At 38.1% G+C, this 15,825-nt stretch overlaps 1 protein-coding gene across 2 annotated transcripts in view; it reads left to right on the plus strand.

Annotated features, from left to right (window-relative positions):
- Positions 1 to 15,825, plus strand: part of arhgef28a (Rho guanine nucleotide exchange factor (GEF) 28a) — a 380,773-nt gene that overhangs the window by 121,685 nt on the left and 243,263 nt on the right. For both annotated transcript variants that reach the window (XM_048621117.1, XM_048621120.1), the window contains 2 exons: positions 4,254 to 4,327; positions 6,312 to 6,381. In XM_048621117.1, the coding sequence (XP_048477074.1) occupies positions 4,254 to 4,327; positions 6,312 to 6,381 (144 nt within the window). The remainder of the gene's footprint in view (positions 1 to 4,253; positions 4,328 to 6,311; positions 6,382 to 15,825) is intronic.

Raw genomic sequence — 15,825 nt, forward strand, 5'->3', positions numbered from 1 at the left:
TATGTTCAATCATTGACCATATTTAAGTCATTGATGAATTTGTGGAGATGAAGAGAATCAATGGAAATAGGAATATTGTAGGAAGGTAGATTCAAAGTAGAAGATCAGTTATAACCTTACTTCATGAAGAAGCAGGCTAGCTGGTCTAAATAACTGACTCTTGCAAGTATTGCTAATGTTCTTAGTAAATCAAGATTCAGTTGCAGCACTTGCTGGATAAGTTGATTTCTGCAGATGCAGCTTGAGTGCATTTTTGAGACTGCACCTTGATGTGGTGGGAGAAACTGCATATTTCTACAATTCTGAGAGCAATTCTGGCAGGTGCATGATTCCTTGTAGAGCCTTTTCCCAAACTAGAGAGACTCCGTTAGATCATCAGTCTTCCCAGTACAGGACTTTCAGACAGGCTAGAAATACCTTCCATTGTGGAAACATTCCTGAAACAAGATTAATCTGATATAGACTTCTAAATATAGACATCAACTGGGGAAAACCAGAATCTGTTAGGTGTAAGTTAAATTCATACTCCAATGGCGAGACATGGGCTGCCTCATGCATCACCGGGGCTCAGGAGAAGGGATGCACGTGGTGTTAATCACTGGGCCCATTACCTTGTTGAGGCAGTCCAGATATGGATGGCACTAGCCCCCTTTATGGTGAATCTCAGAAAGGTCAACCCGACTTAGAACACAAGGTAATCTGCGATGATCTGATCCTGTAGTCACAAACTGTTTCTCTCCTTCATTTGATACAGATAGGTTCACTGGTGGTTACTGGCATGTATTTTTCGAAGAGCAGCCTGGAAGGAAAATGGTGGAAGTAAGCAAATCACTGGAATTGACTCTGGGTCTAAAACTTAGGGATGGTTGAGCACGGCTTCAGGCCTTGGAGGTTACTGACAGCTGAGTCCAGGGGTTCCTCTAAAGATATCTGCATGCATTTGGTGTGATATTCATAAATGCACATTAAAATGTCAGAACAACAGCCATCTGAATATCTCAATCCTTATCCTGAGACAGTAAGAACTGCAGATGCTGCAGTCAGAGATAACACCGTGTGGAGCTGGAGGAACACAGTAGGCCAGGATGCTGTTATCTCAATCCTTATCTTGTTTGCTTATTACTTAGACTTAATGGATATGTTCTTTTCTCAAATAGATGTCTGCAGAGAGGATTTTTTTTCCTCACATTATCCCATGTGTAGTGTGTCTTGGCTATTTAAAATGGTGAATATATGTATTTTCAAATTACAAACTGAGGGTGGAATCTTCGCAAACCCTGAAAAATTTAGGCCAATGTGAGATCAGAAATGGAAGATTTTCATCTTTGAGGAAAAAGTCTGATTTTTCCACTCCAGGTGTAAATAACAAGACCAGAATTATTTTCTTTTTTTTCATTCATTCATGCATGTGTGTTGTTGGCTATCCCTAGTTGCTCTTGAGGAGATAGTGCTGAACTGTCTTCTTGTCCATTTTTTAATCATACAGGGGATGTGATTTATTACCCACCTCCATTTGCCCAGAGGATGGTTAAGAATCCAGAACATTGCTGTGGGTCTGAAGTCACATGTAAGCTAGAGTAGGTAAGGATGGCAGATTTCCTTCCCTAAAGGACATCAGAGAACCAAATGGCTCTTCATAACTGACAGTAGCTACATGGCTGCCGCTAAATGAGTATTTTTTAATTACAGACTTTATTTAAATAAAGTTCAAGTTGCACTATCTGCCACGGTGGGATTAGCCTGGGTTATTGGATTACTAGTCCAATACACCACCATCTCCCCATTTCATGTAGGTCTTGTTAGGAATGGAATTGCAGGATTTTGACCCAGTGACACTATATATTTACAAGTCAGGGTGGCGAGGAGCTTGGAGGGGAAGTGGCAGGTTTTTGTCTCCCTGTGAATCCACCGCCCTTGTTCTTTTAGGTGCTCGTGGTAGTGAGTTTACAATGTGCTCTACAATCTGAGTAGTCAGCTGGGAGAAGCCTATTTGCACGCTCTTACGTTTTATTATTACTATTTTCGCTTCATTCATATGCAGTTTGACATTCTCCCGTGTGGCAGAGAGAAACTGGACAGCAGCAATTCCCAACAATGAAGTCTTGAGTGGGTACCTGGTGACTCCAGCTCTTCCATTGCTCCTTTGGGCCTCTATCTTGGTCAGCAGTCCCCAACATCTCAGGGCACACTCCTTGGCTGACATCCTTCGTCCGTGGCATTGGATAAACAACAGCTCCATCTCATGGCGCAGTTCCAAAATGCTTAGAATATAGTTCATCACTTTAGTACTGCATTTTGAAGCACATTGACGTCATGCATTGTAACGCTGCTGCCAGACTGCTTTGCTTGCACTGATGGGTACCCATTTTATCAATCAGACCAGAGTGCATTACAGGACTGCTAGCTTGCTTTCTTGGCACCCACTCACTTTGCGCCTACTTGGATGCTCTCAACTTCTGTCTTCCTTGTTGCAGAACTTATAGCCTCACAGTACTTCTGCCTCTCCTTGAGGTGCAGACATAAAGCCAGGCAGCCTGTCATATTTGCCATTCATGATCAATTAAGGGGACAGACAGTTTCCGTGCAGCACCATGTTACATCAATTTCACACCAGCTTTTTCCAGCGGTTTACGTGGCAGGAAAGTGCACAACCAAATTACTTGAAGTCTTAAAGTCTAAGGAGAGTAGACCCTAATGAAGACAAGATGGAGTGGGCCACTGTCTATACTGAAAGTCCATTGCAACCAGTCCAGGATTAGCGGTGGATCAGATAAGGAATTGCACAGAAATCAGTCAGAGGTATGGTTACTCATCAGTCTTTCTAAGTAGGACGGGTGAGTGGGCCATAGTAAATGCAAGGGATCTGTTTACTGGAAAGGGGTATCAGGGTCAGTGCTGTGGTGGGGTTGTTGGGGAAGTTAATTCTGGGGATTGGAGGCAGCATGCTGGAATAGGGAAAGTAATTGTGAAGATGGTGCACTGCATCGAGTTGGAGACAATGGGCGTGGTAGGTTGTTTGTGAGGGGGTGGTCATTGACTGTACTCACTACCTTGGTATCAGTGAGGGGCACAGTGCATAAGTATACTTGGAATAACTAAGCTGTATGCTTGGAGGTTCGGGTAAATTGAGAAGATGAGCAGTTAAATGAAAGTTGGATGGGCACATGGGAAAGATAAAATCTGATAATTATGACAGGAGGGCAAGGCAAAAGAAGCATAAACATTGGAGGATTCACTAGATTGAGAGGCTGAGCCTGCAACCCATTCTGTGAAGCACCCCTTGAGCTGCTTTCCATCTCCATCCAATTTGCAAATGTATATCAAAAAGAAAAATGGCTGCCACTCGCACTTGGAGTGGGTTGAGAAAACGTCTTTAATTCCTCTGAGGGAGCGGGCTCAGCACATGAGCAACGCAAGGCCTTTCAAAGGTGTTGGAATTAAACAGATACACTCACAGTCCAGGTTAAAGACATACAAACATACAAATAAGAGTAGGCCACTTGGCCCTTCGAGCTTGCTCTGTATCTCAATAAGATCGTGGCTGCTCTGATTTTAACCTCAATTCTACATTCCTGCATATCCCCAGTTGTCTTTCAGCCCCAGATGACATCTGTACTAACATAATCCTGCATGTGAACCTCATGCATTGACAAACCGTTTTGACTGAAAATCCTGGCCACAAGCATCCTTGACTGCATCACTCAACGTTCTAAATTAATCCTACTAATGGCTGTGAAGCACAAGTAATGTCAGGCAAGTGTATAAGTTCACCTAAGTTCCAAAATTTGCAATCCCCTTCCAAGGTCCCATAGTCTGCATAAGGTGCAGGAGCTATTCACTTCACGCCTGGTCTATGAAATGTCCACACCATTATCCTTTTATCCTATATCACTGTCTAGGTGTGGTGCATACATTGAGGTGAGCAGTGGAGATAAGTTACTGGATCTCACAAAGAGAGACTCTGCATTAAACTCTCCAAAACTGACAGTGGGGCTGAATTTTGCAAAAATTGGCGAAGTATGTTAACCGGTTTTGCATCCTCATTGAATTTTCATATTGTATAATTAAATGATTTTACAAGAAACTTGGTTGATGGATCTTTTTATTTTAAGTCTACTTTGAAAAAGCATATGATTGACCATACTGGAAACAGAATAAAATGATTATATTGTGACCCATAATGTAATGGAACTAGAGAAAGACAGTGCAATGCTCCCATCTTGGTCATAACAATAGTTTTCTCTTTCATCCAGATCTTTGTTCTGAAACGTTTACCAATGAACCAGGTCAGTCGATGGGAAGCACAGAGAAAGAGACCTGTGTTGAGGTAATGGATTCTTTGATTATCCCTCTAATTAGATTTAACTGTAACAACTCATTTCTCTGAGCTGTTACTGAGATCTATGAGGCAGAAAGAAAATCTTTGTATACTGATGCTTTGTACAAATGACTTAAGATATATTTATGCTATGTTAGTGCAAACATAATGGGCTGATTGCCCTGCTTCTGGGCTGTAATGATCCTGTGATATTGAAGGCAATTGGTGGGTAGCTGTTTTACCTATTTGCAAATATGATGTAAAACATTCCGATGTAGACTATTGTTCTAAATAAGCTCAATTATTTCAAATAGCCAAAGGAAAGTATCTGTACCAGAATCTATCCCCCCACCCCTAACTTTCCTCCACATCTTCACCTTCTACTGTTTTTTTTAATCACCAGCACCAAAAACTCTTCTAACAGTGTACTTCTGGGATGAAAAACAAGGGTTCAGAGGATTTGATGCAAAATAGCCAAAGAGTGTATAATACACTTGTCCTGTATTTGTGCCTGTCTATATAAAATTAAAATTGTGAGGGCTGTTGAGTGGTAGTGTTCCTACAACAGGTGGTCCAGTTTCAAACCCCACCTGCTTCAGTGGTGTGGAATAACATTTCTGAACAGGTTAATATAGGGAAAAAAAAGTAAAAGTACGCTTGTTAGTTTCTCTCTGAACTGCTTTAAAAGTATTATTGAAGCTTATTGTGTCATTTAGTTTTTGTTAATTATTATGAGTAGATTGATTTTAAGCATTGTATAGCCCTTTAATAGATCAAACCAGTAACATTTTCAGTCACACATTGTAGTGTTTCATAAATTGGCAAAACTGAGTTATTTACAAACTTTTGAGACCTTATAAATCAGTTATGGGCGTAACTGATGTGTCTGAATTGCTACTTGTAATTAATCATCAGAATTAGCTTTAAAAGGGTTTCATATTAAAACTGAGCTAAGAGAATAGTGGCATTGGATATTTAGAAACTGTATTTTATCATACTTTGAATGCTTAGCATTGTGTAATGCACTGCTGTGAAAGCTTTGACTGAACATAATCCATTGTAGATCTGATCAAGCTTAGACATTCTAAAATGCATAAATTAATATACAAGACATTAGTTCAATGTGACTTTTATAACCGATCTCTAGTTAGAAGATATAATGAGAACAAGGTGTAAAGGATGAAAGTTCAGGACCGATCTAGTGCCAACATTTCTTCAAGTGCCCTATTGTGCAGCTGTGGATTTAATTTTCTCACAAATAGATTATTTAATTGTCAGGTGTAATTTACAGGGGAAAAAGAAGGAATAAAAGAGAAACCAGGATCAGATGGACCCATTGTGAAATTTTAAACACACATGTTGCCCACAATTTAGCAAGCCTCTTGGTATTGAGTCTAATGCGTGCAGTGTTCTGAACAAAATAATTTCTCATCACTGCAGATGCATCTTATATGAAATCAAGTCATGCCACTGTTCTTGTTACTTAACTTCATTTAGGATAATTTAAACTTCAAGTTTATTTCTCTATATATTTTACAATACATTGTTAATAGTTAGTCATTTGCCTTAGTTTTTTTTTAGAAATTGTTCTTTTGGTTGCCCTTATACTTTTATTGGAACCTGTGAATCTTTTAATAGCACAGTGGTTTAAGGGTATAAATTTTGATTTTTAATTACCTGATACTTTTATAAGACAGTGTAGCTAGTTGATTAAAATTGTTTGACACTTTTAAAAAGTGTATCAAGGATATAAATTTGGACCAAATGAAGCCTTAATATCATAATATGTGAGGTTGAATTTTATTTTATAGTGTTGTATGCTCAAAGTTTCAGTAGAATGAAAATATTGTGTATGTTGTGCCAACAATGAATGTACTGCTTTATGACCACTTCCAATGTGAGATTATCTTTTTTAACCCTAAAGAGAGTTGCATTTCCAGTTTCGGGCTTTAGCTTTGCCATATTTGTTTAAAAGACTATATTTTTTTTTCAGCGTGCTAGCACTCTGGGAAATCAAGCAGGTTTATTGCTGGATGGAGTGGATCAGGCCCTACTTGATACAGGTACAAAAGAAAGATCAATTTAGCAGATATTGATGCACATTCTTAAATAGCATACTTGATCACCAGACGATCATTATTAACACTGGTGAGGAGGAATGAGAATCCAGCCAGTTTTTTTTAACAATTAACTATACTAGGGTCTACTTCTGAACCATTTATTTAACTATTGAGCAAGATTAAGAACAAATCTGTCTGCTCAAAGCTGACATTCATGAGGAGCTTGGCTATCAGCAGCGGAGATGTATTTCAGAATAATTTACAATGTTGTCTTCTGCTACATCCCTCCTTTTACCTTTACCATCAAACCTCACTTAATATGTCAGGTTCAGCACCCAGCTTCTTAAAAATGAGGTCCTAACTGGGTGGAAGGTACAATACAGGGCTACATACTTACTAAACTTTGGAAGAAATATTAAAAAGACAGAGCTAAGAAATCCCACAACAAATGAGTCAGATCAAAATCCAACCATATCTGGTTGCAAATGCTGGTGGGCAATTAATCAATTAATTGGAAATTGAGGCACCACGAACATCCCAGTCATCAATGATGGCCCAGGAGCCCAGCATATGAATGCATAAGTCCAGGTTTAAATTATTTTCAGTCATCCTCAGCCAAAAGTGCTGAGCAGATCATTATCACAGGAACCAATCTTCAGTAAATTCTGTTCATCTCACATGATATCAGGAAATGGCTGAATGCATTGGATACAACAAAAGTTATTGATCCTGACAAGATCTTGTAAACTGCTGCTGCAAAAATAACTGTGTCTTCAGCCACTCTGTTCCAGTGCAGCTACAGAACTGGGGTCTACTTGGCAATGTGGAAAATTTTCCAGTTTTGTCCTCTCATAAAAGGCAGAACAAAGCCACCCAGCCAACTACTGCTGCAGCAGTCTAATCTCAAACTTCAGCAAAGTTTTAGAAAATGCTAGCAAAGTGCTGTCAAGCTACACAAACTTAGCAATAGCTGTTCAGAAATGCACCATTTCAACTATGCCAGAGCCACACTACTCCACATCCAACATGCACAAAAGACATAAATTCCAAGGGTGAAATGAGAGTGATGTGCCTTTATTTCAAGTTGCATTTGATTGAAGCCATAGCCAAATTGAGTAAAGAGAAATTAGATGTAGGGGGAGGAAACTCTCCTGTGACTGGATGCATAACTAGCTTCGAAGAAGGTGGCTATGATTTTGATGGGTCAATCGTTTTGGTGCCATGGGTGTTCAAATGTTACTCCAGGCCATGTCCTAACGATCTTCAGCAGCTTCATCAATTAATATCTTCCATCATAAAATCAGAACTGGTGGCCTTCTTCATAGATGATTGTGCAACGTTCAGTAGAGTAGCCATAAAAATTCTGTAGTGACAACGGCAGGTCTGAGGCTAGGTATTCAAGGTGAATGATTCACCTCCTGATTTCACAAAGCCTGTTCACCATTTAAAAGACACAAATCAGAAATGTGATGGGATACTCTGCCTTTTGCCTAAATGAGTGGAACTCTAACAATATTTGAGAAATTCTGTACCATCTAGAACAAATGAACATGCTGAATTGGCACTCTAACTACTGGCGTAAAATTTGTCTGTATCCTCTGTATTGCTGATGCTGAGTGGCTACAGTGCATACCGTCTACAAGATATGTTTGTTAACTCTCAAAGGCTCCTTAAATAGTATGTCCCAAACTCATTGCTTCTAGAAGAAGAGAGAAGCAGGCACATTGGAACTTGTAAGATGTCTGAAGTCCTTCCTGACTTGATAGCATGTTGTTAAACCTTCATTGCCTCAGGAGTCTGACTCAATGCAGAAATGTAGGTAAGCTCTTTCTTATAGCCAGCAGAGGTATGATGGGCCAAATGCCTCTCTTCTCAGTTCTAAATTCTAGGCTATGATTCTATCTTGAATCATGATTATGCATTGCATACACAACTTGATTGGTTTATTTTGTGGTGTCTTTGTTTCCGAGATTGTTGGTTTTATTACTTAACTTGTTCAATTTTTGAAATTATTTTATTGATCTGTTTACTTTATAGTTCAGTTGATATTTTTCTACTTTCTGAACCATGGATTTACTTTATTTGAAAACCATTGTCAAACCAGCAATGGGGTCGGTGATAACCAGGTGTAGAGCTGGATGAACACAGCAGGCCAAGCAGCATCAGAGGAGCAGGAAGGCTGACATTTCGAGCCTAGATCCTTCTTCAGAATGTGTGGCATCAGTGTGGCGTTACAGCAACTCTGGTGGTACCACAAGCATATGCAAGCTCGCTCACTTGATCATATGGAATAACCAAATGTAGGTTATTGTAAACTATAATTCCATTACTGAAGTAAATACAGACCAGATTTGAAGTCATTAATCTGTCATCCAACTACAATAAATCATGTAGGTACAAACACAGTGGATTGAGTGGTGTCCTCCTGTGTTGTAAATCTCTATGGTTCTGCTGTAATGCACAGTTCTTGCACACACTACCTCCCCATAGACTGGAATGTCATGAGCCCTTACTTCAGTCTGCATAGATGAACAAATCGGAAATTTTAAAAGCATACCACAGATTCTGTTTGTTGCCTTTAATACTACTCTGACATTCTGTGGGGAGACTATCGCTTCTCTTGTAATAACCTCTGCTTCCATTTCAGTTGGCTGCTGATTCCTCTAAATTAGTGGTCACTAAATTAGCTACAATGAACATTGTAGTTGCTTTCTTTCTCTTAGCTATATGCCTAAAGTCTAATTAATCATCTCCTAGTTATTGCTGTGCCTATTTAGAATCTCTAGTCTGTAGAAATTTCGAATTCCCTGATACCACTTCTGGCAGCACAATGTTCTGTGAAATAAATAATGGTCAATTGCTTTCTGGAGTAATTGATATTGACTAGACTGTTACAATGCACTTCCTCATGGAAATTAAACAGGCTTATTTATTAGGTTTATTTACCTAACAGGTTTATTTGCCTGAATTTGCAAGGACTGTTTTTGGATAAGCAGTTTGAACCACTCCTTAGAAACGCTATAAATTCAAAGTGGTAAATTTTACTACTACTCTATTAATGTGAACAACTGCAATGACACATTTAATGTTCCTTTAAATTTCAGATATTGTCTTTGTTTAGCCTTTTTCAGCATTTCACTGAATCAAACATTCTACAATAGAAGTAAATTTATAAACAGTTGTCACCAAAATTTTTGTTAACATTTTTAAAATTATACCATGACACACATTTTGCTGCAACATCATTTAACCTTATTAGATGCACAATTTAAACTGTAATTGCTTTATAAAATGAGAAAATAGTTGTAAATGGGATGAACCCACAAAACAATTCACTGCAATGTAATTAGTTTGACACGAATGCCTCAATAGAAAGGGAGAGAGAACAGTCAGTGAACCATGCAGTACTCTCCGTACCTTCCAATTACATCACAAAAACTTTAATTGTAAAAGTTTCAATTTTCTATCAACTTTGGACTCATTTACTTTTTGATTCATGATAGCCTTAAGAAAAAGCATAGAATTGTAATAATAATCAGAAAGTTTGCAAATGGCTGCAAAGAGTTTTAGTGCACTTTTACTGTGAACGCCTGTTTTGCAAAAATGACTAAAACTATTATTTACTTCAATCAGTAAGATGGATGCAATTGATGGAATATTTATCTATAAATACCTTTTGGTATTACAGAACTGAGATTTGCTGTAAAAAGGCATGCAGTTGAAGCTTTTTGCCTTGTGTTATTCAGGACAGAATTGCAGGAACGCCAAATCTCTAAGGAAACACATATTTATGCCAGATAAGAAGAGGTTGTGGATTGGTTGGTCAGTGGACTTTGGCTGAGGCATTGCCATTTGGAATGTATCAAACAATTAACAGCCAAGCTTTTGTTCAACTTAAATCCAGTAAATTGACTTTGATTGGTCAAGGCAGTCCCCAGGTCTTAATGGACTTCATCGTAAGGTCTTAAAAACAGTGTCTAGTGAGATAGTTGATCTGTTGGTTTTAATTTTCCAAAATCCTCTGGATATAAGTTTTCAAGTTGTTGGAGAATAATAAATGTATGCAACTATTGTATTTGAAAAGGAAAGGAAACAATGGAGGAAACTACAGACTAGTTGTCTTAACATCTGTAAATGGAAAAATATTAGAAACTATTACTAATGATATAGTAGCATGATTAGAGAAATTCAAGACAATCAGTTAGAGTCAACATGGTTTTGTGAAACTGAAAATCATATTTGAAGCTCTTTGAAGAAGTAACATACTATGAATAAAGGGAATTGAGAGGATGTACTGTACTGACTTCTGGAACTAAGGTACCACAACAAAGGTTATTCAGGAAAATAAAAGCTTTTTGTAACATTAGCATGGATAAATGATTGGCTGGCTAACTGGAAACTTTGGTCTAGACAAAGACAAAATGGATCATTTTCTGGTTGGCACGATGTAATGAGTGATATGCCACAAGGATCAGTGTTGGGGACTCAACTTTTTACAGTCTATATAAATGACTTGGATGGGGGACTGAAGGTATGGTTGACACAAAGCTGTAAGAAAATTGATTTATAAGGAGGATGTATGGATATCGAGAGGTTAATGAGTGGCAAAATGGAGTAATGCGAAGTTGCCTATTTTTGACAGGAAGATTTAAAAATGCACATTATCTAAATGGTGAGAGATTGCAGAGCTCTGAGGTGTGGAGGATCTGAGTTCCTCGTGCATGAACGGTAAAAGGTTAGTGTGCAGCTGCAGCAAGTAATTAGGAACCTTAATAGAATGTTATGTTTTATTGAGAAGGGAATGGAGTACAAAGTAGGGAGATTATGCTTCAGTTATACAGGGAACTGGTGAGACTGCATCTGCATTACTGTACTGTATTGGTCTCCTTGGGGAAGGATGCAGTTGAGTTGAGTATTGATTGGAGAAGGTTTACTGGACTAATAACCTGGAATGGGTGGATTGTCTTATGAGGAAAGGCTGGACAGGCTATGCTGATGTCCATTCAAGTTGAGAAGAGTGAGAGGCAATTTGAAAAATATAAGATCTTGAGGTGCCTTAACAGGTTGGCTGTGTAAAGGATGTTCCTTGTAAAAGAATTGAGAACTAGGAGGTCACTTTTTTTTTAAAAAAAGGACAAGAGCCACCCATTTATGTCAAAGATAAGGAGAATTTCCGGCTGAGAAATTCCTGAAAGTGTCCTTCAAAGGGAAGTGGAAGCAGTGTCTTTGACACTTTTTAAGGCAGAGCCAGATAGATTTTTGACAGTAAAGAAATGAAAGCTTTTGAGGAGGAATGTAGAGCATTCAGATTGTCCATGATCTTATCAATGGCAGAATGGCCTTGAGTTTGGGTAGCTTACTCTACTCCTGCTTGTAATCTATATGTAATACATGCAAGTGGCTACACTGTGAACAACTAATAATCTTAAATTGGTTGTTAGTCTGATTTTTAGCTCAGTTCAAATTGTTTATTAAATTTGATCACAGTATCACATCTAATGCTGGTCACTATATTCTGAGTCTTGCAAGCACAGGCTAGTTGAGTATGGTTAGTAATCTGTCTGCAGTGAACAACCAAAGAATGATCCATCAATTGTTTGAAAATATAGCCTACATCAGCACATTGCACCGCCACTGAAATTCATATACCACTTTACTAATTTGTGTGGTAGGCAGACTAACAGCATCCTATTGGTAATGAGCACAACTTGTGTTGCTGAGTGAAACGGCAAGCTTTATGCCTTCCTGAAATTTTTGAGAAACCAATCCTGAGGTAGACTAGGCATTATTCATGACAGGAAATGGTGACCTTTGGCGCATTCATGATGTCATGAAATGGATAACTGAATTACTTACAAATGTATTGAACTTGTGAGCTCAACATGTGTTCTTTAAAAGAATGACATACAAGCCTAATGATGGCTGAAGTTGTAAATTCAGTGGCTGTCTAAAATCCCTAAAATCTCACTTCTGAGAGTAATTGTAGCATGTCATGCCTAAAGTGTCAAAAAAAATCAGGCAGTAACAATTCAAAAGGAGAGATGCAATTCAAAAAAACTGCACTGTGATCGTTGGGTTGTGTCCCAGACTGCAGATGTGTTGAGTTGAAATAAATTTATCTCGAATATTGAGGAAAGGGAGCTCAACTAACTGCTCCGTTTCAGGACAGGATAGAATGCATTAAGACGTGTACCTTTTAACTGACTCAAATTAAGTGAAGTATTTAATGGTTTAGAGCATGGGCCCACCTTTTTGTTTTGTTTTCATTCCATGTGTGACACGAGGTGGTAGACTGGGCACAGTGGTAGCATACTTGCCTGAGTCAGATGTTGTGGGCTCAGAGCTCATGCCCAAAATTTGAGCAGGTAATCTAGGCTGACACTTAAATGTATTACTAAGGGAGTGCTTCACTTTCGGTGGTGTCCTTTTTCGGATGAGAACTTGAACCAAAGTCCCATCTGCCTCTTGTGTAGATGTAAGTAGTCCATAATGCTACTCAAAGAAGATCTAGGAGTTTTTCCCTATACCCCCCCTTGTTAATATATACCTCTTAACCAACATCATTTTAAGGTGAGAGAAGAAAGATTTAAAAAAGACATGAAGGGTAATTTTTTTTTTTTTACACAGTGGTTCGCGTATGGAATGGACTTCCAGAGGAAGTGGTGGATGCGGGACAGTTACAATCTTCAAAAAACATTTAGATAAGCACACGAATAAGAAATGTTTGGAAGGATATGGGTCCAAGTGCAGGCAGGTGGGACTAGTTTAGTATGGGATTGTGGCCGACATGGACTGGCTGGACCGAAGGGTCTGTTTCTGTGCTGTACGACTCTATGACTCTATCACTAAAATCAATTTTCTGGTTGCTTGTTTTTTTTTTTGGGATTTTGCTCTGCATTCATAAATTGGCTACTGTATTGCTTGTATTAAAATATTGACTGTTTTTCAGAAGTATATTGATTATAAAGAACACTGGGGTGTCCTGAGATCATGAAAGGCAAAATGTATATGTAATTCTTTCTTCATTGTTAATTCTCATTTTACCATTATAAAGCAAAGCTCTCTCGATGTTACAAATTATAAATATTGGGCGCATTAAGGGATGCAGATTAGATCCATTGTTACCTTATTTTGGTTTTATTCCTTAAAAAGCAAGGTGACATCTAATGTTTCAGAATGTGATTGTTTATTCTTCACAATGAACAAGTTGAAGCAGTTACTGACAGGCTGAATAAAATCTCTGCATTTTGCTTTGTTCTTCAAGATGCAATTGAATTTTAGTGGCAATACTCTGAGATATAGCTTTCTTGCTGCATCACCTCCTGCTTTTTATCACCAAATCCGTTTTTAGTGTAGCTAATAGACTGCTTGAAGCATAAAACTTCTTCAAATGTTTTACATGACATATTTGGCAGCTCTTCAAAGCAATTATTTGTTAAATGGAAAAAAATGAGGATATCCTGAGAAAGGAGAAGTGCTATACTTATCAATGCATACTTGTTCTCTTTTGTTTCTTCTAAAAAATTCAATGACGTATATCCACTGTGTAGTCTTTGCACACTAATTTTCTACCTCCTCAAAGAATTCCAGCTGATTAGTGAAGCATGGCCTTCTGCTTAAATCTCTGATAACTACTTCTCATGGACTTGGTGCTGTTTGGATAAATACTAACAGCATTCCATGTAATGTTTGCCCCACAACAGATTTTTAGCTGAATGATGTATAATTTGAGATTTATGTCTTTACTCTCTTCCTTCACATGTTAAGATAGCATTTCCAATATTGCAGTTCTGGAAGTAAGGGTCCTATGTAATGCACCATTTTTTCTTTTTGCTATCTGTAATACAATACCTTTGTTAATCATTTCACCTGATTTTTAATTTTTATTTGTTTGTAATCCTAATTTTTGTTGCATTCTATTCAGTCTTGGTCTTTGTATTGCTGTTTTTCTTCACAGATTTCTTTTCACAAGTGAGATGTGATCTGTTCACATTCAGTCTGCAGACATACTTCCAATATATTCACCTGCTATATTTGCCTTGAATTTTCTAAATGTCTATTCTTAATGGTCTTTCAATCCCATTTTTTAATGTCATTTTCATTTGTTTATAACTTCCATACTTTTAGCTTTTCGCATTTGCTTATTTATGCTTACTTACAAGCATGTTAATCAGCAATCAGTGCTAACTGTTGATGGTAATGTAATTTTTTTTCTTGCACGATCTGCTCCAATACTTAATTCCAAATATAGTCATGAAGAGATCACTCTTCTTGCATTGGACCCTTCTAGCGAAGAAAATAACCTGTTATCTATGAGGTCAGTCACCTTCTGTGCACAAATTTCAATAACTGCTGATGGATGGCCGAGGCATTTTATTGCACTGAGTCACTAGAACAGTTTAATCTCTCAAGAAAAACAACCCAATTTGCAGCATTATCTGGAGTTTGGTCACCCTGTGGATAAAACATTGCATTCATTACATCCTCTACCCTGAGTGCAAACCTATTTGTGTTCACACCAATGAATCAGCACCAAATAAATGTGGTATGAAATGGATATTGACTTTTGTACATCAAGTATTGTTTTCTGGTGACTGCTGTATTTGCTTCCTTGACTTCTAGTGGCTACTTGCTTATCTGCTTTCCTGTAGACTTGATTACTTCAGCACTCTCCTAGCCAGCCTGGTCTTCCACCACCCATAATCTTGAATTCATTCAAAATTCTGCTATCCGTATCCTAATCTCTCCATTTTGTTCCACGATTGTTGCTATGCTGTAGGGTCTCCCTTTGCTGCAATTCCTCTTGCACCTCAATTTTCAAACTCTTGGGAGGGAGCAGGTTCTATTCACTTAAAATGCACAGAGTGTCAGACCAGTCTAAAAGACTGAGCCAGTTCAGTTTGTGGACTAGCTGCATTCTAAGACAAATCCAAGTATGATGGAACAGGGAAATAGGCAAGTGGCGGTTAGTCTTTTATCGGTTGTGGTGGCAGGGTTGGGGCAAGGCAGTGTTGTGGTAATTCCACTGGACCTGTAATCCAGAACTCCAAATTAATGTTCTGGGGACATGGATTAAAAAACATCTTGGTGAAGTCTGAATTCAGTTTAATAAGTCTGGAAACAAAAAATGCATCTGGTTCACTAATGTCCTTCAAAGAAGAAAATCTGCCATCCTTGTGATTCCTGATCCACAGCAATTGTTGACTCTTAAGTGCCCTCTGGGCACTCGAAGAGAAATAAATGCTGACGTAGCCAGTGACACCCACATCCTATGAATTAAAAAAAAAAGTTGCTTGTTTAGCTTTCAAAATATATGGAATTTTTTGGTAATTGTAAGAGTTTATTAGTACAACTATGGCTTGTTACCATAAATAAATCTTATTGAGATTAATAGGGTTTCTTAATTGTACATTTAAAAAAATAATGCATTTAATCAATATAATAAAT

The sequence above is a fragment of the Rhincodon typus genome, chromosome 3 (assembly GCF_021869965.1).
Source record: "Rhincodon typus isolate 14 chromosome 3, sRhiTyp1.1, whole genome shotgun sequence".
Classification (NCBI taxonomy): Eukaryota; Metazoa; Chordata; class Chondrichthyes; order Orectolobiformes; family Rhincodontidae; genus Rhincodon; species Rhincodon typus.